This window comes from Stenella coeruleoalba, assembly GCF_951394435.1.
Source record: "Stenella coeruleoalba genome assembly, chromosome: 16".
Taxonomy (NCBI): Eukaryota; Metazoa; Chordata; class Mammalia; order Artiodactyla; family Delphinidae; genus Stenella; species Stenella coeruleoalba.
Window position 1 is genome coordinate 55273846 of NC_137162.1, and position 26320 is coordinate 55300165.

Below are 26320 nucleotides of genomic sequence, written 5' to 3' on the forward strand. Positions count from 1 at the left end.
TTCTCCTGTATAACAGTGACAGTGACACATCAGGAATTAAGGTTGACATGTACTACTGTCTAATCGTCAGACCCGGGTCAGGTTTTGCCAGTTGTCTCAATAATGTCTTTAATAGGAAAAGGATCCCATTCAGAATAACGCACTGCATTTAGTTGTCCAGTCTCTTTGGTCTCCTTCAGTCTGGAACAGTTCCTCAGGCTGTGACCTGCATGACCTTGACGTTTTGGAAGATTACAGGCTAGTTATTTTCTAGGTTGTCCCTCAACCTGGATTTGTTGGATCCCCATGGTTGGGTGAGTTTTTGCATCTTAGGCAGGAATGTCACAGAAGTGATGCTGCCTTTTTCTCATTGCATCCCGTTGATTGAGACTTGGCTGGATACGACTTATTACTAACGATGTTCACTTTGATCATTTGACTAAGGTGGTGTCTCTAGGCTTCTTCTCCAGTGTAGTGATACTTGTTTTCCCTGTATACACCCCCACACATACACACACACTCATGGTTTCCTGTTTCACTCAGTGGGTTGTATACCACTGTGGCCACGGGGAGCCCCTTCAAGCTTGCTTGTCTGTCTTTTTGACATGTCCCCTCATTCTTTGAGCACTTTCTTGATTTCTGGCACAAGAAGATGTTCCAGGTTCATTTGCTAACTTCCCGGCCCTAGTCCTGGAAATCAAACATTTCTCCTAGGAGTCCTCATTCCTTTTAGTGGAAAATGGTATTTAGAAGCATGATCTGAGTGCTGGGTGTAGTTGATGTGCTCATTGCTCCTGGGTGTAATCGCTCCAGGCCCTCTCAGTGGACAGAATAAGGAATATCTGAGTACACCGCCGCCCCCCCCCCCAGCCCCCCCCCACCACACACACTCACTCATGCCTGTTTCCATGTGTCTCTCTCCCTCTTCCTAGTATATTTATACCTTCAATATGTAATATGTATATTGGAAACCATGAGTTCACACTGACATTTCCGGTTCCAGTCCAGTACTACAATATAACAGGGTTCGTTCTTGTTTTCTTCCTTTCCATTTTTGTAACTGCATTTCCTGGTAGTGAGAAACCTGGTTCTGATTATTCTTAATCTCTTTACTTGGTCGGTCTCCCGGGAGTACCTGCCTGCCTTTCCCTCTGCCACCTCCCTCCCACGCCATCCCCGCTTCTGACCCGTTGTGGGACCCCCATGCGCCTATGCAGGGCCCCTCCTCATCCCATGCAGGCTCCGATGGCCACTCTGGGGCACCCCTTGCCCAATGGAGCCTCCTGCCCTACTCTGCCTTACCAAATGGCTGTAAGGTTAAATAGTTCAAAACGGGGAAGGGCAGCGCTTTCTTCATGTTTTTATACTATTTTTTAAATTGCAAAATTAATATGCATTTTGTGAAGATGGTGGAGTAGAAGGATGTGCTCTCACTCCGTCTTGTGAGAACACCAGAATCACAACTAACTGCTGAACAGTCATCGACAGGAAGATACTGGAACTCACCAAAAAAGATACCCCACATCCAAAGACAAAGGAGAAGCCACAATGAGACTGTAGGAGGGGCGCAGTCACAATAAAATCAAATCCCGTAACTGCTGGGTGGGTGACTCACAAACTGGAGAACACTTACAGCACAGAAGTCCACCCACTGGAGTGAAGGTTCTGAGCCCCACATCAGGCTTCCGAACCTGGGGATATGGCAACAGGAGGAGGAATTCCTAGAGAATCAGACTTTGAAGGCTAGCGGGATTTGATTGCAGGAGTTTGACAGGACTGGGGGAAACAGAGACTCCGCTCTTGGAGGTCTCACACAAAGTAGTGTGTGCATCGGGACCCAGAGGAAGGAGCAGTGACCCCAGGGGAGACTGAACCAGACCTACCTGCTAGTGTTGGAGGGTCTCCTGCAGAGGTGGTGGGCGGGGGTGGATGGCTCTGTCTCACCATGAGGACAAGGACACTGGCAGCAGAACTTCTGGGAAGTTCTCCTTGGCCTGAGCCCTCCCAGAGTCCGCCATTAGCCCCCCCCAAAGAGCCCAGGTAGGCGCCAGTGTTGGGTTGCCTCAGGCCAAACAACCAACAGGGAGGGAACCCAGCCCCACCCATCAGCAGTCAAGGAGATTAAAGTTTTACTGAGCTCCGCCCACCAGAGCCACAGTCAGCTCTACCCACCACCAGTCCCTCGCATCAAGCCTCTTAGATAGCCTCATCCACCAGAGGGAAGACAGCAGAAGCAAGAGGAGCTACAATCCTGCAGCCCGTGGAACACAAACCACATTCACAGAAAGACAGACAAGATGAAAAGGCAGAGGGCTATGTACCAGATGAAGGAACAAGATAAAACCCCAGAAAAACAACTGAATGAAGTGGAGATAGGCAACCTTCCAGAAAAAGAATTCAGAATAATGCTAGTGAAGATGATCCAGGACCTCGGAAAAAGAATGGAGGCAAAGATCGAGAAGATGCAAGAAATGTTTAGCAGAGCTTCCCTGGTGGCGCAGTGGTTGAGTCTGCCTGCTGATGCACGGGACACGGGTTCATGCCCCGGTCCGGGAAGATCCCACATGCCACGGAGTGGCTGGGCCCATGAGCCATGGCCGCTGAGCCTGCGCGTCTGGAGCCTGTGCTCCGCAACGGGACAGGCCACAGAGGTGAGAGGGCCGTGTACGGCAAAAAAAAAAAAAAGAAAAGAAAAAAAAAGTTTAACAAAGGCCTGGAAGAATTAAAGAACAAACAGAGATGAACAATACAATAACTGAAATGAAAACTACACTAGAAGGAATCAATAGCAGAATAACTGAGGCAGAAGAACATATAAGTGACCTGGAAGACAGAATGGTGGAATTCACTGCTGCGGAACAGAATAAAGAAAAAAGAATGAAGAGAAATGAAGACAGCCTAAGAGACCTCTGGGACAACATTAATTTCACCAACATTTGCATTATAGGGGTCCCAGCAGGAGAAGAGAGAGAGAAAGGACCCGAGAAAATATTTGAAGAGATTATAGTCGAAAACTTCCCTAACATGGGAAAGGAAATTGCCACCCAAGTCCAGGAAGCACAGAGAGTCCCCTACAGGATAAACCCAAGGAGAAACACGCCGAGACACATAGTGATCAAATTGGCAAAAGTTAAAGACAAAAATTATTGAAAGCAGCAAGGGAGAAACGGTAAATAACATACAAGGGAACTCCTATAAGGTTAACAGCTGATTTCTCAGCAGAAACTGTACAAGCCAGAAGGGAGTGGCACCATATACTTAAAGTGATGAAAGGGAAGAACCTACAACCAAGATTACTCTACCTGGCAAGGATCTCATTCAGATTCGATGGAGAAATCAAAAGCTTTACAGACAAGCAAAAGCTAAGAGAATTCAGCACCACCAGACCAGCTCTACGACAAATGCTAAAGGAACTTCTCTAAGTGGGAAACACAAGAGAAGAAAAGGACCTACAAAAACAAACCCAAAACAATTAAGAAAATGGTCATAGGAACATAACATGTCAATAATTACCTTAAACGTGAATGGATTAAATGCTCCCACCAAAAGACATAGGCTCGCTGAATGGATACAAAAACAAGACCCATATATATGCTGTCTACGAGAGACCCACTTCAGACCTAGGGACACATACAGACTGAAAGTGAGGGGATGGAAAAAGATATTCCATGCAAACGGAAATCAGAAGAAAGCTGAAGTAGCAATACTCATATCAGATAAAATAGACTTTAAAATAAAGAATGTTACAAGAGACAAGGAAGGACACTACAATAATGATCAAGGGATCAATCCAAGAAGAAGATATAACAATTATAAGTATATATGCACCCAACATAGGAGCACCTCAATACATAAGACAAGAGCTAACAGCTATAAAAGAGGAAATGGACAGTAACACAGTGCTAGTGGGGGACTTTTAACACCTCACGTACACCAATGGACAGATCACCCAAACAGAAAATTAGTAAGGAAACACAAGCTTTAAATGACACAATAGACCAGATAGATTTAATTGATATTTATAGGATATTCCATCCAAAAACAGCAGATTACACTTTCTTCTCAAGTGCCCAGGGAACATTCTCCAGGATAGATCACATCTTGGGTCACAAATCAAGCCTGAGTAAATTTAAGAAAATTGAAATCATATCAAGCATCTTTTCTGACCACAATGCTGTGGGATTAGAAATGAATTACAGGGGAAAAAAACCATAAAGAAACACAAACACATGGAGGCGAAACAATACATTACTAAATAAACAATAGATCACTGAAGAAAGCAAAGAGGAAATCAAAAAATACATAGAGACAAATGACAAAACACGACGATCCAAAACTTAAGGGATGCAGCAAAAGCAGTTCTAAGAGGGAAGTTTACAGCTATACAAGCCTACCTCAAGAAACAAGAAAAATCTCAAACAATCTAACCTTACACCTAAAGGAACTAGAGAAAGAACAAACAAAACCCAAAGTTAGCAGAAGGAAAGAAATCATAAAGATCAGAGCAGAAATAAATGAAACAGAAACAAAGAAAACAGTAGCAAAGATCAATAAAACTAAAAGCTCGTTCTGTGAGAAGGTAAACAAAATTGATAAATCATTAGCCAGACTCGTCAAGAAACAGAGGGAGAGGACTCAAATCAATAAAATTAGAAATGAAAAAAAAGTTATACCAGACACTGCAGAAATACAGAGCATCCTAAGAGACTACTACAAGCAACTCTGTGCCAATAAAATGGACAACCTGGAAGAAATGGACAAATTCTTAGGAAGGTATAACCTTCCACGACTGAACCAGGAAGAAATCGAAAATATGAACAGACCAATCACAAGTAATGAAATTGAAACTGTGATTAAAAATCTTCCAAGAAACAAAAGTCCAGGACCAGGTGGCTTCACAGGTGAATTCTATCAAACATTCAGAGAAGAGCTAACACCCATCCTTCTCAAACTCTTCCAAAGAATTGCAGAGGAAGGAGCACTCCCAAACTCATTCTATGAGGCCACCATCACCCTGATACCAAAACCAGACAAAGATACTACAAAAAAAGAAAATTACAGACCAATATCATTGATGAATATAGATGCAAAAATCCTCAACAAACTATTAGCAAACAGAATCCTACAACACATTAAAAGGATCATACACCATGATGAAGTGGGATTTACCCCAGGGATGCAAGGATTCTTCAGTATATGCAAATCAATCAATGTGATACACCATATTAACAAACTGAAGGATAAGAACCATACGATCATCTCAATAGATGCAGAAAAAGCTTTTGACAAAATTCAACACCCATTTTATGATAAAAACTCTCCAGAGGGAGAGTTCCCTTCACAGAGGGAACCTACCTTAACATAATAAAGGCCATATATGACAAACCCACAGCCAACGTCGTTGTCAGTGGTGAAAAACTGAAACCATTTCCTCTAAGATCAGGAACAAGAGAAGGATGTCCACTCTCGCCACTATTATTCAACATAGTTTTGGAAGTCCTAGCCATGGCACTCAGAGAAGAAGAAAAAGAAATAAAAGTGATACAAATGGGAAAAGAAGAAGTAAAACTGTTTGCAGATGACATGATACTATACATACAGAATCCTAAAGATGCTACCAGAAAACTACTAGAGCTAATCAATGAATTTGGTAAAATTGCAGGATACAAAATTAATGCACAGAAATCTCTTGCATTCCTGTATAAAAAATGATGAAAAATCTGTAAGCGAAATTAAGGAAACTCCCATTTACCATTGCAACAAAAAGAATAAAATACCTAGTATTAAACCTACTTAGGCAGGTAAAAGACCTTTATGCAGAAAACTCTGAGACACTGATGGAAGAAATTAAAGATGATACCAACAGTTGGAGAGATACACTGTGTTCTTGGATTGGAAGAATCAATATTGTGCAAATGACTATCTTACCCAAAGCAATCTACAGATTCAGTGCAATCTCTATCAAATTACCAATGACATTTTTGACAGAACTAGAACAAAAAATCTTAAAATTTGTATGGAGACACAAAAGACCCCGGATAGCCAAAGTAGTCTTGAGGGAAAAAAGCAGAGCTGGAGGAATGAGACTCTGTGACTTCAGACTATACTACAAAGCTACAGTAATCAAGACGATGTGGTACTGGCACAAAAACAGAAATACAGATCAATGAAACAGGATAGAAAGCCCAGAGGTAAACCCAGGCACCTATGGTCAACTAATCTATTGACAAAGGAGGCAAAGATATACAATGGAGAAAAGACAGCCTCTTCAGTAAGTGATGCTGGGAAAACTGGACAGCTACATGTAAAAGAATGGAATTAGAACACTCCCTGACACCATACACAGAAATAAATGCAAAATGGATTAGAGACCTAAATGTAAGACCGGACACTATAAAAAAAAAACTCTTAGAGGAAAACATAGGAAGAACACCCTTTGACATAAATCACAGCAATATCTTTTTTGATCCACCTCCTAGAGTAATGGAAATAACAACAAAAATAAACAAATGGGACCAAATGAAACTTAAAAGCTTTTGCACAGCAAAGGAAACCATAAACAAGACGAAAAGACACCCCTCAGAATGGGGGAAACTGTTTGCAAACGAATCAATGGACAAGGGATTAATCTCCAAAATATAAACAGCTCTTGCAGCTCAATTTTAAAAAAACCAAACAACCCAATCCAAAAATGGGCAGAAGACCTAAATAGACATTTCTCCAAAGAAGACATACACAGGGCCAAGAAACACATGAAAAGCTGCTCAACATCACTAATAATTAGAGAAATGCAAATCAAAACTACAATGAGGTATCACCTCACACGGGTCAGAATGGCCATCATCAAAAAATCTACAAACAACAAATGCTGGAGAGGGTGTGGAGAAAAGGCAACCCTCTTGTACTGTTGGTGGGAATGTAAATTGATACAGCCCCTATGGAGAACAGTATGGAGGTTCCTTAAAAAACTAAAAGTAGAATTTCCATATGACCCAGCAATCCCACTACTGGGCATATATCTGGAGAAAACCATAATTCAAAAGGACACATGCACCCCCATTGTTCATTGCAGCACTGTTTACAATAGCCAGGTCATGGAAGCAACCTAAATGCAACCTAAATCAACAGACCAATGGATAAAGAAGATGTGGTACATATACACAATGGAATATTACTCAGCCATAAAAAGGAACGGAATTGGGTCATTTGTAGAGACGTGGATGGATCTAGAGACTGTCATACAGAGTGAAGTAAGTCAGAAAGAGCAAAACTAATGTCGTATATTAACGCATATATGTGTAACCTAGAAAAATGGTACAGATGAACCGGTTCATCACAGTGTTTGGCAGAAATTGAGACACAGATGTAGAGAACAAACGTATGGACATCAAGGGGGGAAAGCGGCAGCAGGTGGGGGTGGTGGTGTGATGAATTGGGCGATTAGGATCAACATGTATATACACTGATGTGTATAAAATGGCTGAGTAAGAACGTGCTGTATAAAGAAATAAATAAAATTCAAAAATTCAATAAAATTATGCATTTTGTAACACAATAAAAGAATCAAGCAATAGAGACATTTAAAAGATAAAAGAATATTCGTGTAGTCTCACTCCACGGAAATAACTAACCATAGCTATGTTACTTTGAAAAGTTTGAGATTTATATCTGTACACATAGAACCCTTTATATCTTGTTAACGTATTTGAGAAAATGGAATCGCACCGTTCCTTTTGTTGCTAACATTGTTTTTTTGCTGAATATGTCACATGCATCTTTCTATTTCAATACAGATTCTCCTTCCTTGTTTTTAACGTCTGCAGAGTATTGAGTTACATAGGAGCATCATCATTGATTTAACCAGTCTCCTATTGACTGACCCTTGGACTAGTTTCAGTATTTTCCCATTATAAACTATGTTCTGTTGAAAAATGTGTTTCTGTGCCTTATTTTGTTTCTCTGATATTTGTTGAAGCCTTATGTGGAGTACACAGTCCAGGCTCCGTGCAGGCCGCTAAACTGGATATACTTGGAGATAGCTGGCGTCTTGTCCACAAGCCTCTGAGTAGGGGGTTTGGTTGTGTGGGGGAAGTCTGGTGGTGGGCGTGGGTAGGCCTGGCCCAGCGGTGGTAACGGGAAGGTTCCTGGAAGGGGAGGTGAGTGCAGGCCAGGGCAGCAGGAGTCCAGCTGGGGCAGAAAGCCCCGCAGCACAGCAGGGGCGTCCGCAGCCCACCTGCTGCACCATCTCAGAGAAGCAACTCTCACTCCCCACCTTCCTCTGCTCCGCCCTTTAACCTTCCGGCCCTGGAGGGGGCGGGGCGGGGCGGGGCGGTGCTCTGGGAGTGTTGCTTGAAGGATGAAGTGAGGCACCAAGGAGAAAGTGCTGGACCCGCGTTTCTTCTGGGGGTGGTGGGAATGTTCTGCGGTTAGACAGCGGCAGTTGCCGCACAGCTTTGTGGATTCACGACCTTGTGAATATTCCAAAACCCATAGAATTGTGCACTTTAAAGGGTGAATTATGTGGTATGTGATTTATATCTCAAAATAAAAGGCTCCAGTTAACACTTGGTCATAAAAAACCAAAAACCTGCCCTCTTGAGGCATGATGTTTTATTGCCTCCCATTCTCTGACTTCCCTCAGGACCCAAACAGCTCGTATGCGCATCCAGGCCAAGATGATGGCCTCCTGTCCCCCGCTTCCCGTCCCCCGACAAGTGACCTGGGAAGGCTTTCTCCCCGATGCTTCCATCTCACATCACTCCTCTTCTCCTTTTCCTATAGCGCTGACCCTTGCGGGGGGTAGTTGATTACAGTGGTCAGTGACTTTCCCCGGTTCTCTTCAGCTGGACCAGTGCCCCTTAGCAAGTGGCCTGCGGGCCACCTCAGGGCCCCCCCGCCCAGGAGAGGAGGGCCCAGTGCCTCGGGTGGGTGTGAGGGGTGAGGGGTGTGTCTGAGCTGCCAGGCCACCTGCTCTCCCCAGCCAGCGCCGTAGCATTTTCACCAGGTCTAGGACGGGTGCTGGGCTGTGAAAAGCTCAGGTCTTGGATAGGCCAACAGCCGAGAAAGCAGGGCACATGGGGGTGGCCACAGGTCTCCTCCCTGCAGGCCCTGGGGCCAAAGGTTGACCTCACTGGACAAGGCTGGTTTTGTTGCCTGGTTCCTCCCACGCCTTGTTAACTTGAAGAGGCCCTTGCGGGGGTAAATGGTGCTGTTTGACTTGCATGTTTGCTTGAGGGATTTGTGGGCTCCCAGCCTTCTACATGATTTATCTCAGAGGAAATGAGGCAGCTGTGTGGGAGGGCACCATGGGCCTGGGGCCTGGGACCTCTCCCTCTCCAGAGCAGCAGACAGGTGGTTTTTCTCATGTGTTTGCATGTGTGCGAGCATGCGTGCGTGCGTGCATGTGTGTGTGTGTGTGTGGCCAGGGGGAGTACGGTATGGCAGTTCCATCTCCAGGGGACCGCAGTCAGAATGCACCATCTGGATGCCCAAGTGTTCCGGGGCAGAGATGGCCAAGCCTTGGTCGGGGAGCAACGTAGAGGGTAGTTTTGCATCTCCTTTCTTTACAATAATGCATATTCTTTGGTTAAAAAACAACTTCAACGACAGTGAAGTCACCCACCCCCACCTCAGCCCTGGTGTCACTTCCTGGAGGTGACTGACCTCTCTGAACCACTTGGGATATTTCCTTGTGGACATTTGCTATGTCATACTTAACACACAAAGTTTTGTTTTTATTTTCTGCCACCTGCCTTTTTTTTTTTTTTTAACTGTGCAGTATATCATGGGTCTCCTTGTATTTTCTGTAAATTTGGAGCATACAACAAGATATTTCATAGTTTAGTTGTCAGTAATTTATTAACCCCATTCTGTGTGTGTTGGGAACCTTGGTAGTCTGCACTTTTTCCCGTTACAAATTACTTTTTGATGGGCACCCTTACATATGTCCTTATGTTCCTTTGTGCATGTTTTTCTGAAGTTTGTTTCTTAAAAGGTACAATTGTCAGGTTCAGAGCAGTGCTTTTCTTTTTTTAAAAAAATAGGTTCTGCCAATTTATTGGGGAGACTTAAGGCTCCAGGAAAGTTCCCTCTCCTCCTTCTGGCCTTGTCAGGTGACAAAAAGAGTAAATATACTCTTTTCTTTGGTGATTCATTTCTTTGGTGATCATGAAAGTTAACTTCTTTTCTCAGATAACCCAAGAAAGGGGTTTCTTAGTCTTCAAAGAGCTTGGCTCTCAGAGAAGCCCAGAGTGTTTCTGACCAGTGTGGAGCAGGATATAAGGACAGCTGTGTTCTTGGCCTCCCTGAGGGGAGCAGCTCAGGCTGTGGCTGTCTTGGTGTGTGGATGGGACCAAACCCTGGGTCTGTGCCTCCCCTGGGTCACTTTCACCCCCTCCTCACAGGCTGGAGGAGAGTCATCTCTAAAGACTGCTGCCTGCATGAGCTGAGAAGTGTATCACCTTTTTCATTTTAGAATTCTGAGCCAGATTTAACTATTCTGTCTTTCAGAGTACTGTTAGCCTCAGCTGGGAAGCTGAACATTTGACTGTTAGTGTGTGTGCGCCTAACTGTCTACCAAGAACATAATCGTGTAATAGTAAAAAGGAAAAATTGTAGACCGATAGGGGAGTTTTTCAAATCCTCTGGAGTTAACTGTGACTGCGGTTTTCCCAGATTTCTTCAGAGGCTTTTGATTACATTAGCACAGGCGTGATTCTCAGCCCTGCTTGTAGAGAAAAGTTGAGAAGTGTTAGGGGCCCCATGAGCCTCTGAATATCCGGGTGCTGTCGTATGGGAAAGAGACTGTTCTTGTGACTCCAGGGCTACGACGAGAGGTTAGGAGTTGAGGAAAATGGGTAGCTCATAAAAAGCGAGGCCTTCTCATGCAGAGCTTTCACCTGTGGAATGGGCAGCTGAGACAGCACAGGGTATCAGTCTGATCTCCCTAGGGTCGCCTCTCCTGATCCCGGATCCTGCTGCGTTAGCAGGGCTGGGTTGGGCATCAGAAAGGATCCCAACCTTTCTGATTTTGTTTCTGGGTTTGTTCTGGGATTTTCTCTGATTGACCCTGTCTCACTGGAAAATTGTGACCCATCCTGGCAGCAGATTCACTCTGCCCTCAGTTGCCTCTGGATTGTCATACAGACCCCATCCAAGCACCTCACGGTTGGGGCATTTGGGGGCTACTTCCCAGTGAAGAGAGGCCAAACCGCAGTGTTGACTGTTGTGGACCAGTGCACGTGGGCTCTGCTGGGCCAGTGCCCAGAACAGGGTTTTTCTTTGCATTGTTTCAAGGCAGTCTTTAAAATTAGGTTTTATTTTATTAATATGTGGGGTGATATTTAATTTATATTTTATTAAATTTTTTAAAAAATTGAAGTATAACTGACATGTAACATTGTATTAGTTTCAGGTGTACTATATTACGATTTGATATTTGTATACATTGTGAAATGATCACCACAGTAAGTCCAGTTAATATACATCAACTTACATAGTTACACATTTTTTTTCTTGTGATGAGAACTAATTTGTTTCTTCTTTTTTCTCCTTCTTTTTTTAAATATTTATTTATTTATTTGGCTGCGCCGGGCCGGGTTTTAGTTGCGGCATGCGGTATCAAACCCAGGCCCCCCTGAACTGGGAGCATGGAGTCTTAACCCCTGGACCACCAGGGAAGTCCCAGAGCTAGTTTGTTCCTTGAATGAAGCTTGGAAGGCTGGACAACTGTGGGAGTGCATTTGGCTGTCTACTCAGGCCTGCCACCTTGTGGGAAACTCTGGGAATGGCAGCAGTGCTTTTGTTCTGTAGTAAACCACAGGGGGCTCTTTTGGAGCCTTGGGCTTCTCACCTGGCTTGGAGATGTTTAGAGAATAAAACATTTGGAGTGATTTTTAATTGGAATGTTTGAGGTACTGCCCACAAGACAGGGCAGTCTGGTCTAGAAGCTGGTTCTTTTCCAGATGTGACCCTGAAGGCAGGAGAGCTCTCCACTGGCGCTCTGTGTCCTGGGCATGTGTGGGCACGTCCTTGTGGGATGCCCTTCTCATCTCTCAGTGGTGGGCACTGTGTCAGCTGATGTCCTTGCTGTCCTCCAACCCTCATTGTCTGCACCTGGACAAATTCAGTGGTCCTCAGTTTGTACTGCACTTGGGGACCCAGTTCTCCTTTGTCTAGTAATTTATGGAAAAGAATAATGTTGTATCTCTATCTTGCAACATATACAAAAATATATTCCAGTAGTTTAAATAAATAGTTTAAAGATTTAAATGTGAAAAGTAAAACTAACACTTTTTAAGAAAACTAATGAGAGAGAGTATCCTCATGATCTCAAGGTAGGAAAGAAAGAATTTCTTAAGTAAAACAACCAAACCACAAACCATAAAGGAAATGATTGATAGATTTTACCACATTAAAACGTGAAATTTTAGTAACAAAGGGCACTCAAGAAGATTTAAAAGCCACATACTGGGAAAAGATATTTGTAATGAATATAACTGGAAAAGGATCAGTACCTGGAATTTAGAAATAAGTTCTGCAGAAAGAAAGGAAGGGAGAGGAAGGGGGAGGGGGGGAGGAAGGGGCAGGTGGGGAAGGAAGGAGGAAAGGAAAATAAAGGATATGGACAGGCAATTCATAGAAGAGAAAGTGTGTGTAGTCAATAAACATAAGGAGAGTTGCTCTGTCTTTCTAGTAATCAGGAAAAGCAAGTTTTTAAAAAAAGAGATCTTATTTTTTGTCCGTGAGATTGGCAGTACTTAAAAAAGAAGTCTGATTGTTTCACGATAGCCAAGAGGTGGAAACATCCCAAGTATCCTTTGACGAATGAATGGATGAGCAAAATGCAGTACATATAAACAATGGAATATTTTTCATCTTTAAGAAGGAAGGAAATTCTGTCACATACTGCAGCCTGGATGAACCTTGAGGACATTATGCTAAATGAAGTCAGTCAGTCACAAAAAGATAAATACTGTAGGATTCCTTTTATATGATTCTATTTATAAATACTGTATATACCTCTAGATTAGTTGGATTCATAGAAAACAAAGTAGGAGGCTGGCTGCCAGGGGCTGGGGGAGGGGGAACAGCTAATTGTTTAGTGGGGACAGAGTTTCAGTTTTGCAAGATGAAAAAGTTCTGGAAGTTGGTTGCACAACGATGTGAATACATATCACGCTACAGAAATGTATACTTCAGAGGTTGAAGAAGGCTAAGACGGTTATGTGTATTTTATCACAAGTAAAAACTAAAAGAAGAACCTGACCGTATGAAACCTTGGTGAGGATGTGTTGATGACGGTAACTTTCAGAATTCCTGCCCACAGGTGGTGGGATATAAATTGGGATAGCCACCCTGGAGAGCAATTTGCTATCGTCCAGTCAGTGGGGAAAAGTCCGTATTCTGATCCTTAGCTCTACTTCAAGGTGTCCACCCTAGAGGGGAATCTCACCGGTGTGGGAGAGGAGACGTGTACAGGGTTCACAAGAGTGTCATTTATAACAGCAAAAAAAATGGAGATGAGGTAAACGTCTATCCATCAGACTGAGAATGTGTGATGCAGGCATAGAGAACAGACTTGGGGCTGCTAAGGGGGAGGGGGGTGTGGGAGGGGTGGATTGGGAGTTTGGGACTAGCAGATGCAAACTATTACATATGGAATGGATAAACAACAAGGTCCTACTGTGTAGCACAGGGAACTATATTCAATATCCTGTGATAAACCATAAAGGAAAACAATGTAAAAAAGAATATATATGTATGGCTGAATCACTCTGTTTGTGTAGCAGAAATTAACAGAATGTTGTAAATCAACTAGACTTCAATTTAAAAAGATCTATCCACAATACAAAATAGATAACCAACAACGATCTACTGTATAGCACAGGGAACTATACTCAATATCTTATAATAACCTATAATGGGAAATAATCTAAAAAAGATATATATATATATATGTAAAACTGAATCACTTTGCTGTACACCTGAAACTAACACAACATTGTAAATCAAATATATTTCAATAAAATTTTTTTAAAAATCTAAAAAAAAAAAACCCGTGTGATGTACTCCTACAGTGAAGCACTACCTGCACCACTGACTACACCTCAAAAGCAGCATTGACTAGAAGGAAGCACATGGAACACCATTAGGAACTTTCATGAGTACAGAAGTAGTATAGGTAGAATATTGTGCATGGTGATGGTTGACAGCAAATTTAGGAGAGCAATTCTGGAGGGGAGGAGAGGGGTACTAGATAAGAGAAGGGTGTACTGGGGGCTTTGGCTAAGCACCTGTACTATTTTATATCTTTGGAAAGCAATTTGAGACATGCGACGAGGTAGAGTCGGCCCTCTATATCCGTGGGTTCCACATCTGAGGATTCAACCAACCAGGAATTGGGGAAAAAAAAAAATCCCAGAAAGTTTGAAAGAGCAAACCTTGAATTTGCCTTGCTGACAGCTATATTTACATAGCGTTTTTGTTGTGTTGGGTATTATAAGTAATCTAGAGATGATTTAATGTATAGGGAGGATGTGCGTAGTTCGTATGTAAATACTACACCATGTTATATGAGGGATGTGAGCATTCATGGATTTTGGTATCCGTGAGGTGTCCTGGAACCAGTCCTTAAGATGAGAGCTAAGTGGTGGGTACTTAAAATTCTGTTACCTTATTTGCTGTGCTTTGCTGTATGTTTGGAAGATACTGCATTGTGTCTTTAAGAAGACTTTAAATGATCGAGTGAGGCTAAGTCAGTGGTTTTCTGACTATTTCTCAGCATGCAGTCCTGATCTGCAACAGTGACGCATTTTTATAAAATGGTGAAGATTTTAACCGCCCGAGGAAGCTGTGTACCTATTTTTAAAGTGAGTTTTGTAGTTTGGTGTCCTCGTAAGATTTCCTTTGAAGGAAGGAGTTTTGCTTTAAAAATAAAAAAAAGAAAAGGAAAAAGACTAAAAGCCCTGAATGAGCTGATTTCTGAGATTCCCTTTTTCCCCATTAATCTGTAGTCCTAGGAGCTAATGTCTCAGAGGAATGAACTCACTTTCCTTGCCTCTAAAAGATTCTGACATTTGAATTAGCTCTTTCCTGTTAATCGTATTTATTGAGGGCTCACCCTCCCTCCACAGGGAATATTCAGTAGTTCCAGGTTCTGGTTCTCTGGGCTGCAAAGATCTTCTGATAACTCAGGGTCCATGTTGGATGAGCCAGGTGATTCCTGGACTGTTGGACCTGGAACGGTTAAGCAAGCCTTTCTGGCTCAGTCGTGTCATGGGGTGGGGGGGCTGCGGGGGTGCTCCGGAGATATGAGCCCTCAGCCCAAGGGCTCACTCAGATCCCCTGAGGTGCTTAGCAGAAGTCAGCCGGCCCTGACCACCTCTTAACACATCTTGTATTTTGTTCTGTAGAGCAGCACCCTGGGTGAGCGTTAGTACCCCCTGTAATTCAGAGTAGAAAGCTCTCTTGCTTAAACCCTCCCATGGTTCCCATCTCACTCAGGATACAGTCTTTGCTGTGAGCCTTGAAACTGTGCCGACTTCTCTGGCCTTTTTATTTTATTTTTTTTAAATCTGCACTCTTAACCTTATACTTTTTTTTTTTTTTTTTTTTTTCCGGTACGCGGGCCTCTCACTGTTGTGGCCTCTCCCGTTGCGGAGCACAAGCTCCGGACGCACAGGCTCAGCGGCCATGGCTCACGGGCCCAGCCGCTCCGTGGCACGTGGGATCTTCCCGGACCGGGGCACGAACCCGTGTCCCATGCATCGGCAGGCGGACTCTCAACCACTGCACCACCAGGGAAGCCCTAACCTTATACGTTTGAAAAAGTATATATTTATTTATTAATTTGGTTGTGCCAGGTCTTAGTTGCGGCAGGCGGGCTCCTTAGTTGCGGCATGCGTGTGGGATCTAATTCCCTGACCAGCGATTGAACCCGGGCCCCCTGCATTGGGAGCGCGGAGCCTTAACCACTGCCTTCTGGCCATTTTTTTGAATCCACTTCTCCTTGTTCACTGGGTTCCAGTCACTCCTCCCTGCCCTCCTGTTTGTGCCTAGGACATGGCTGGTGATTCCTGCCTCAGGGCCTTTGCACTTTCTCACTCTCTGCCTCATGTGCTCTTGGCTGCTGGTCTTCATTTGCACCCAGGCTCGGAAGTCACCTTCTTAGAAAGACCTCCTCAGGCTGTGGACTCTCTCACAAGCTACTCTGCTGCCCAGAAGTCTCTCTCCAGCTCGTTATCCTGTTTTATTTTTTATTTCCTCGACAGCCCTTATTATGCTCTCAAGTTATTTTATTTGAGAACTGATCTCTGTCTACCGATCTCGGTCTCTGTGTTTGTATCGGCCCATCAGGATAAGCGGTCCACAGGCCACCGTCACTGTGTCTGTTCGGCATCACCAGCATTTAGAACAGGGCTAGAAGGTATTAGGTACTTGTGTCAGGGATCCTCAGCATCGCCCTCAGGTTTGGTGATTTGCTAGAAGAACTCACAGGACGTAGCGTATAATCCTACTCACAGCTAAAATCTATTTCAGCCAAAGGGCACAAAGCAAAATCAGCAAAGGGAAGAGGTGCATGGTGTGAAGTCCAGAGGCAATCAGGTGCTAGGTTCCAAGAGTCCTCCCGCTGTGGAGTCTCACAGGACAGACTTAGTTCCCCCAGTACCGAATCGTGACAACACGTGTGAAATGTAGCCAGGGAAGCCCATGAGATGCTCTCTGCCCGGGGCTTTTACTGGGAGCTGGCCACATAGGAACCCCCTGCTTAGCATGCTCTGAAATTTCAGACTCCCAGAAGAAAGCAGGAGCTGAGCCGGAAGCACACTGTTCGTCCAGTCCAGGCGTGGGGAGCCCTTCCTGTCACTCGGGAAAGTTTTGTATCAGTCCAGGGAACTGCTTACAGTTCACGTTCCCAGACGCCAGCTAAGGGTCAACTTGCAAGCAGGCCTTTCTAAGGATGGAAGTCTCAGGCCTGCTATGGTGACTCTTTCCTGTATACTACTTAAGAAATGTTTGTGAACGAATGAATCAACTCAGCGGGGCCTGTGGAATCAGATCTCAAGACCCCTGAAAGCCAGAGGGTGTGACCTCCCCTCCCTTGTCAACAATCCTTCCCCCAGACAGACGGAGGCGAGTTTGTCCTTCCTCCTGCCCTCAGACCTTTGGTAATCGTGGCTCTGTGGTCCCCAGGTGTTGAAGCACAACGGGTCATCAGAAATTCTCAACAAGCTGTATGACACGGCCATGGACAAGCTGGAGGTGGTTAAGAAGGACTATGACGCCCTGCGGAAGAGGTATAGCGAGAAAGTCGCCGTCCACAGCTCGGACCTGAGCCGCCTGGAGCAGCTAGAGGAGGAGAACCAGCGCCTTCTGAAGCAGACGGAGATGCTGACCCAGCAGAGGGACACGGCCATCCAGCTGCAGCACCAGTGCGCCCTCTCCCTGAGGAGGTAGGAGCCTAGGCCGTCAAGGAGGGGAGCGAGCGAGCTGGCCTGTCTCTTGCACTCAGAGAATGGCCAGAGGGCCGAAGCATCCTCTCTGCCGGGGGCCACTCTCCTCTGTGGGCTTGTGGTTACCTATCTGCAAGGCTCTCCGCCACTTTCTGGGGGGGTAAAAAAAAAAAAAAATAAGCAATTGAACTTTTTCAATCAAAAATTACTTACGTCCAGGAAACATTTTCCTGACACTGTCTTGGCACTTGTGCTCCTTCCTTTCTTCTTCATCTGAGCGACTCGGGCGTGTTCTGACCGTCCTGTTTCTCAGGTCACCCCACAAGCCTCTCCCCTCTGTGTCAGTCACCCACCTGGCAGATAGGAAAGTTAATTGTCCTAGGCATTGTTCTTCTAAAGTTGCACTTTCTGTTAAGGTAGATAATCTGTAGGGATGTGACCCCTGCCCTGCAACAGTGTTTCTTAAGGTACGTTCCTGCAGAATACCTGTTCTCTGGGGTGCTTATCAGGTTTATATGAAAAGCGTTCTCTGGCTTTAAAAGGGTTTGGGAATTGCCGGGTTGCACACAAACAGGTGTCTGTGCTGCAGGACTTCTCAGAACCTTTACTCCGATACTGTGCGCTAGAATCTCCGAAGAGGGAACAGAATGCAGTGTTTTTCCCAAACATCAGTCATCAGAGAGCACACTTTTTTTAAATGGAGCTCTGTGCAGGATTGGTTTCTAAGGAACCCACACTCAGAAATGCTGCTCTAGAGCTGCAGGCTGTAATTTGCAGGGCCGCCTGCATGGCAGGTACTTCCTGGCCTGGAAGGACCGAGCGGTGCTCTCACGCTAACCTGGAGGTGTTGGGCCAGGCGCCTGTGTCTCGAGGCCTTATCCCCTGTATCTGTAAAATGAGGTGCTCAGACTCAACGATTGTTCAGGCCACTTTTGTCTTTCATGGGCTGTGATTCTAGCTTTGTTTTGTTCTTATTTTTAAAGGTAACGTAGCCTGACTGTGGAAGAAGTAACACTGTTTTTTCCAGTAGAGCAGAGGGCATGAAATTCTCAGTCCATCTTCCAGTATTTGTAAAAGGCTGAGAAAAATTCCCGGTCCAGGGGTCCTGGTCCTTCATCACTTTTCTCTCTTGGGGGTGTGGAGAATGACCGCGTTCAAAACTTCACGCTCGATTGTCCGGCGCGGCAGAGCTGGCTGGGCAGGTCCCCACGCCCTCGTCCTGGCTGCCTCTCTCCGCCAGGTTCGAGGCCATCCACCACGAGCTGAACAAGGCCACGGCCCAGAACAAGGACCTGCAGTGGGAGATGGAGCTGCTGCAGTCGGAGCTGACGGAGTTGAGGACCACACAGGCGAAAACTGCCAAGGAGTCAGAGAAGTACAAGGAGGAGCGGGATGCGGTGTACAGCGAGTACAAGCTCATCATGAGCGAGCGCGACCAGGTCATCTCCGAGCTGGACAAGCTGCAGACCGAGGTGGAGCTGGCTGAGTCCAAGCTCAAGAGCAGCACGTCTGAGAAGCAGGCGGCCAGCGAGGAGATGGAGGCGCTGCGACAGGTAGGAAGGTGGCGAGGGAAAGAGGGCTGTGACGCCCAGGTGTCCAGAGGAGCAGGGAGCAGCCTTCAGCCTGCTGCTGCCTGGGCTATTGGATGCCTCCTGGGTAACTGCTGAGCTCACACTCGGTGCCCAGCTCTATTCGGGCTGCAGGGGACACAGGTGAGGTTCAGCTGTGGTCCTGGGTGTCCGGAGCTGACAGCTGATGTGATGGTAGATCAGTCTTTTGCTGGAAGTCAGCTCAAGGGCTTGCTCCTTAAGAAGCAAGATCCCAGGGCCACGTTCCCAAAGCCATAGGTACCTTTGGCCTTGTGAGTCCAGAAGGGCACAGTCAGTGTTCCTTCACCCCAACACCTGAGGAGTCTGCTCTTTAGAGGGGTGGTCTGGGCTCCTGGGAAGCTGTTCTACTAGGTTGAGCCCAGTACTCTTCTCAAGCCTTGCTCCCTGGGGGGGGGGGGGGGGGGGTGCCTCCAGGGTCAGGGGAGTGGCGCTCAGCAGCATCGGAATTGAGGCACTGAGCTTGGCTCCCGAGTGATCAGTGGGGATTCTCTGCATCTTTCCTACCTGACCAGCCAGGCCTCATCAGTGACGCTGCTTACCCCCAAGACCAGGTGTGCCCTGCTGGGGCTTGGACAGGCCTGTGGACTCCCCTCTTTGAGACTGCCTTCCCATTCGGTTAGTTTGTGTTGGCTCTGTTTCGAGCTGCTGAACTTGATCAGAGCAGACTTTCTTCCCATCGGAATAGTTCTCTGTTCATACCGCTCCGTTCTACTTGGTGCAGGTCAGTTAGAATGAAGGCTTTAAAACTGGCCTGTGAGAAGTGAAAAGCAAGGTGTTAAAGGTCCGGCAGCTTAGTAAGGGACAGTGTGTGCGTGGATTGTTGAAGCTAGGGCCCTCTGGACCGAGCATGAGGCAGGGCTGATGCCCGAGGGGCGGCCAGGGCCTCGTGGGCCTCTCTGCGGACTGTGATGCTGCCTGATGCCCAGGCCGTGCTGGGGACTGTGTTTGGAGTGTGGACCTCGTCAGCCATGTGACCTCTTACCTCTCCTAGCTCTCTGGGCCTCAGTCTCCTTACCTACAAACTGGAAATGATGACAGCATCTGCTTCACAGTGTGGTCATGATGATCAGATGGTTTAACATTGAAAACACACTTAGGATAATATCTGCATAAAGTAGGAATGATTTGAGTCTTTATTATTAGGATTATTTTTATGCCCATCTGAACCTTCCTACCCTGTTAGGATTAGGGTGCATCCTATAAGATTGTTTTCATAGGCAAAAATGGGCCAAACAGCAATAATTTCATACAAAGGGAGTGAGACTTCTCCAGACCATCAAGGTGAAAGCCATTGTGAAAAGGAATATTTTCTTTGATGCAATTTTTAAAAGACTGGAATGAAGAAATTCTTAATGAGCAAATATAATGCGTTAGGACTTGGTAATTGCCCTGGAGAAAATGTCACCTCACTTTCACATTCTGGTTTGAGAGCTTAATTGTTGGGGAAAATGTTGATACCAAATAACAAAAACAAAATGATGAAGAATAAAACATTAAAAATGCCTGAGTTGGTCAGTAAGCTAAAAAGTCGAGGACAGTGTGTTAAACCCGTAGAAGGTGGTGAGCCTGTGATAGGCCAGCAGCCCCCTGGAGGGGCCTGAGATGATGGATGCCCCCCAGGGAGCAAGGGGGGCAAAGAGCAGTTGTGCTCTTTGTAGGAATGTGGAAGCACAGAGGAGGAGGAAGACCCCCGACTGCCCCGTGGTGCCAGATCTGGTGGCCTGTGTCACCCCCCTCATGTGACATGTGTGCCTCCCGCCTGGAGCCTGGTTCCCGGGCCTCGGCAGGAGTGCCCTGGCAGCGTGTGAAGTCTGCCTGTCAGCTGAGGCAGGAGTCTTCTCTGGGCACCCATCCCAGTCAGCAGGCAAGAGAGGACAGCCCCAGCCCCCCACCCCTGCAGCTTCCAGAACTGAAACCCTCGGCTCCTTCTTTTTTTTTTTTTTTCCCCCAATTTTTTATTTCTAGAGGAAACTCTACCAACATCAAACCACCTCTGGCCAATATCATCTGCTGATATCATCAGCAAATCGCACTAATATAATTCCTGAATTCCAAGATGTACTTTCTCCGCCAATGCACACACATTTCAACATTTCTGAAACCGGTTGATACCTTCTATCTGACGGGTACATTCCATGTGGTCGCTCTTTTTCCTTTTTTTCCTCGGCTCCTTCTTGAGTTTATCTGGCTTCTGGGGCACGACCACTCCCCGCCTGGCCGGAGTAGGCCAGGCCTGTGACCTGGGCCATCCTGGCTCTGAAGTGTGGGCAGGAGGGTCTGATCTCCCCGTGGCCTGCGAGACCCCTGGGGATTGATCCCGCCCCTCTCCAGCAGCCACTTCTTGGTGGTGGTGGCGGGGGCGGGTGGTTGGCTGAGGTGGTCCTTCAGCCAGGCTAGCTTCCTGGTCTCAGAACTGTCCTCGTTCCGCTCAGCCGGGGCGGTGGTTCTTTTTCCCTCTGACCCGTGGTGGCTTCCTACACTGTCCTCCCTTCTCTCTGTACCTCGCTCTTTATTTACCCTCTTTTCTCTGCCACTGCCCTCCCTCTCCCTGCTTCTCCAGAGTGGGTTGTGCAAAGAGGGGGCAGTCGGGGGGGCCTGTCAGGGTCTTTGCCTCACTCTGGACACCAGGTCAGCTCTGACCCCTCTCTTCCCTGCTTCCCACCTTTCCAAGTGGGCACATCTAGGGGCTTCCTTCACAAGGGCCGGTGTCCAGACTCTGACCACGGGCAGGCCAAGTCCACTGAAGGTTCGCCGGCATCAGGAGGACGTGGTTACCGTCCGGGGCGGCTGGTCCCCCACAGGGAAGCTGTGGGGCGCTGCTGCGTGTCACGGAGGTCCTTCCAGATACCAGGTCGCTTCCCAAGACAGACCCTCTGACAGAGTCGCTGTCCCCTAGAAAGCCCAGCTTGGTCACTTGGACGGGCCGGTCTTTCTGCTGCCCCTGAATGCACTTGCATCTCCTATGCCCAGTCCTGCTTGGGGAGCTGAATTTGCTAGAAAGTGGGGGAGCTCTGTGCGAGGGAGGAAGTACTGCGAGAGGTGGAGGCTGAGCAGAGGCGCGTTCTCGTGTTGCCTGTATTTTGCTTCTTCAGGAAGCCTTTGAGCCGGACCAGGAGTTACTCTTGCAGTAGATGCTCACTTTGTCATTTGTCACATTCTTCATTTTTCTGAGGATCATAGAGGCACAGAGGGAGCTTTCTGTATGAGTGCTTCAAAGAGTTTGATTTGAAATTTTAATGGAGCGTGTAACGCTTTGGGGGGGGTCCAGGTGCAAATCCTTTAGATCTCAGCTTTTTAAAGGAACTGAAACACATAGGACTTCACCAGCAAACGTAGTGGTGTGTTTTCAGATTGAGAAATAACTCCATATGCTGGAGTGTAAAAACTGTATTGTAGACGCAGCGGGTGGGGAGCATGGTGACCAGTGCTGCACCCTTCACTGCAGTGGGGCCTCATGTCACGTTTGTCACGAGAGCTCTTTAGGGAGAGGTAGTGGGCTCTCGGCAAAACGTATACCACGTGAGTGGCAGGGCAGGGTCTGGCAGGAGCCCTCCAGGGGCATTCCACCTGGGCCCCTGGTCCTGGCTCTGTGTGGCGCTGTGAGAGTTTGGGCGGACCCTAATATAGCATCGCTAGGGGTCTGAACGTGGCTGTGGAACACGTAGTCATGGGGGGCGGGGGCCGGTGTCGGAACAGGCTCTGGCTGAGACCCTAGTGTTTCCCTCCGTCCAGCTCCCGAGAGTCCAGCCCCAGCTCCTATACCAGTCGGAGGGCACTTCTGGGCCAGAAGGCCTGGTAACCTTCCCCTCTGCCTGCCCCTCACCCCCGCCAGATCAAAGACACGGTGACAATGGACGTGGGGAGAGCCAACAAGGAGGCTGAAATCCTTCGAAAGCAGTGCAAGGCTCTGTGCCAGGAGCTGAAGGAAGCCCTCCAGGAGGCGGATGTGGCCAAGTGCCGGCGGGACTGGGCCTTCCAGGAGCGGGACAAGATCGTGGCGGAGCGGGACAGCATCCGGTATGGGGCGCCCCGGGGCCACATGGGCTCGGCTCTCCCCGTGGTGCCCTGGGTCTGTGGGAGGGTCGGAGTCATAACCACTTCCTTCCAGGTAAGGTGGGCGTGACCTGGGTCGTCCCTCCTCCCCCTAGGTGATGCCCCAGCCTCGCCTCATAGTGAGAATTTTAGCATTTTCCATCATGTCTCGACTTCCCATTTCCCTTCACCCTAGAAGTCCGAGCACATGCTGTGTCCACAGCATGGACCCCCGTGAAGTGGTATGAGGCCAGGCTTTTTTCTTAGGGGGTTTCTGTTGCAACTGACATTTCAAAAATGTGTTCTTTCAGCCAGTATTCATTGGTCACCTACCGTGTGCCAGGATCTTAGGTCCCTTGAGCAAGGAGACCCTGGGAGAGAAACAACCTTTGAGGCTCCTGGGCACGTGTGATGCCCGTGAGGGGCCGGCACCGCGGGGGCTACAGGCAGCTTCGTGGGACAGGGTGGTCGGGGGGAGGGAGGTGCGTGAACAGTGAATTCGTGGGGGCATGAAGGGAACTGGGGGACGGGTAGGGAGGTCTCCCCAGAAAGCATGGCGTTCATGCTAGAACTAAAGCTCGAGTGGCACTTTTCCAGGTGGAGAAGGGGGGATGGGTGTTGCAGCCTGAGGGACCATCATGAACAAAGGTGTATGGTGAGCTCAGGGCAGAGCTGGGACTGGTTGTGGCATGAGTGGGGTGCGCACTTGGTGAGTCACAGGAGAAGCGGCTGGCAGGGCTCCTGAGGGCAGGTGGTGAGGGCCTGTGAAGGGGAGCCCTGGAGTGTAGACTTGGCCCTTGGCCTGGAGTAAAGCCAGGAGAGGCCCTGCTGGTGGTGGTGGTGGTGATGATGATGATGATGGCGATAAGTGAGGACTTGGTCATTGAGAGTTTCTGCAAGATCCCCTGTGGTTGTTTGGAGAGACTGATGTCCACCTGGGCTGGTCAGGAGATGAAGGTTCCGGATTGGAGGAGGTTTGGGGCCATGGAGAAGTGGGGACCAGCCCTCAGGGTCCATCGAGTGGCAGGGTGCCGTTCTGCCGGTGGCACAGAGCACAGCACGGACTCTCCTGCTACCTGGTCACCTGTCCCCACCACCTCTCTGAGTGACTGAGCTGATCCTGGGAGCCCAGAGGCCACACGTCTGTTAGTAGAGAGCTGTTAAGCCTGCACCGCACCTGCACAGGGCCCGGGCTGCAGAGATGCCTAGGACATGATTTCTGTCCAAGTGGGGGCTCAGTCTAGTTGTGGGGTGGAGGGCATCTCTAGAAAAGCCTGCACGTGGGTAGTGGTGCAGTGTCTGGTCGGTGCTGGGGCACAGGGGCTTGCCAGGTGGGCTGTGCGGGTGGGAGCGTGGTCGTTAACCCCAGACACACTGAGGCTGAACCTGTGGGATGAACACTGTACGTTCAGAAGCGGATGCTCGTTGCCTGGTAACCGTGGGGGTGTCTCCTCTGCCAGGTCCCCAGTGTCCTCTCTGTCCCTGTGTGGGATTGGCCTGGGTAGCCTTGCCTCCAAACTCTCAAGCGCTCCATCTGTGCATCTGGGAGTGAGGCAAGCACCTGGGGTGTTCGGGAGCATGGGCTGCAGGCCTCACTGCAAGCCGTGAGTCCTCTGTCCCCTGCCCCTCACAGTGACCTAGCCCTCTGCCCCCTCTGCCAGGACGCTCTGTGACAACCTGAGGCGGGAGCGGGACCGGGCGGTGAGCGAACTGGCTGAGGCCCTGCGCAGCCTGGATGACACTCGCAAACAGAAGAACGACGTCAGCCGGGAGCTGAAGGAGCTCAAGTACGCTGGGGTGGGCGCCTGCTGGGAGAGCTGGCGCCCGGGAGCGTGGTGTCCGCTTCCGTCAGGTCAGGGCAGCCCCATGAGCAGGGCCTGCAGTCTGTCCCTTCACTCTGCCTTACTCGGTCAGTCCGTAAAATGTGTCCGAGTGTGGCCTCTCTGTTGAGAGTTAATTAGAAATCCTTAGATCAGCACAGAGTGTGGCAGCGGCCCTTTGGTGAGCGAGTCGGGGTGGGCAGGCACTGCGTGCCAAGGCTCATCGGAAGGAAGGTCCCTGCCCCGGGCGGTCCACTGGGGGACAGGTAGGCATGTGTCGTCCATTCATTCCCTCCCTCCCTCCCTCCCTCCCTCATTCATTCGGCAACTCCACAAGGATTTGCCAGGTGCCTGCTGCGTGGGGGCCAGGCCCCGGGGGAGGCACAAGCCGCCGGGTCCCTGCCCTGTGGGGCTCATAATACACGGAGACAGACCAAAGGCAGGGCCGTCCGAGAGACCAGCACGCAGTCGAACAGAATGATGACAGGTTCTGATGCAGCATTTTTGAAGGCGGTTGTGACTACCGCTCAGCAGTCTGTGCTGTTTGGGGTGTCAGACAGCGTCCCCTCAGTTACAGCGCTGCTCCCAGGGGTGTTACTTCAGACTTGGTGGCCCCTAGCAGTGTACTGAAAATACAGGGATCCAAGCTGAAGAAGAGAAATCGGCAGATGCCAATTGGCAGTGCAGTCCAGAGCCAGACCGGGTAGTTGAGAAGCAGCGGCCGTCCGCTTGCTCGTGAGGCTTCCTGAACCGATAGGGTGGTTGGAAGCTGGTGAGCGTGCAAGCCTCGCACACTCGGGGGACGCCTTCCGGAAGTGGGTGACAGCTTCCCCTTCTTCCCCGTTCAACAGAACCTCCTAACGTAAGGCAAAGAGCTTCATTGACTCCGTGAAAACCCAGAAGCCCTGGGACTTGAGCACTCTAAGAAAATCCCGGGGGTTAAGCGGCAGAGGGACAGCTTCTCTCCAGGCACCCAGTTAGGGTCTGGCAGGTGGTGGAATCAAATTAAGGCAAAGCCTGGCGCCTCGGGGGCTTGAGCACGGGAGGAGGTTTTGCGCGTTAATTGAGCTGGAGTTGCCTGGAACTTCTAAGAAATGTCAAGTTCCGTTTGTTTGTTCATTCAGCATGTTTGTATTTGCACCTTCTCTGAGCTAAGTTCTCTAACCAGTGGGATGCAGGGGAGGGAGTCCTTGCCGCTGCCCGGGAAGCCCCCCGTCTGCAGAAGCAACAGATGTATGTGCCTAGTGGGTGAGAGGTGAGCCGCGTGCGGTGAGCATGAAGTGCAGAGCTGCTTCTCTGTCAGGGAAGAAAGCTTGGAGAAGGACTACCCGTGGGCTGCGTGGCCTCCTAGAGCTGGCCACACATTCTTGAGCACGGTTCAGGCAAAGGTGTGGACATGGGAGCGCGTCCAGTCGAGCAGGAAACA

The 26320-nt window shown here is 48.2% G+C and overlaps 1 protein-coding gene across 2 annotated transcripts in view; it reads left to right on the forward strand.

Annotated features, from left to right (window-relative positions):
- DLG5 (discs large MAGUK scaffold protein 5) overlaps positions 1-26320 on the forward strand; it is a 120946-nt gene that overhangs the window by 62456 nt on the left and 32170 nt on the right. For both annotated transcript variants that reach the window (XM_079899600.1, XM_079899599.1), the window contains exons 6-9: positions 17173-17432; positions 18673-18985; positions 22875-23059; positions 24736-24861. In XM_079899600.1, coding sequence (XP_079755726.1) covers positions 17173-17432; positions 18673-18985; positions 22875-23059; positions 24736-24861 — 884 coding nt within the window. The remainder of the gene's footprint in view (positions 1-17172; positions 17433-18672; positions 18986-22874; positions 23060-24735; positions 24862-26320) is intronic.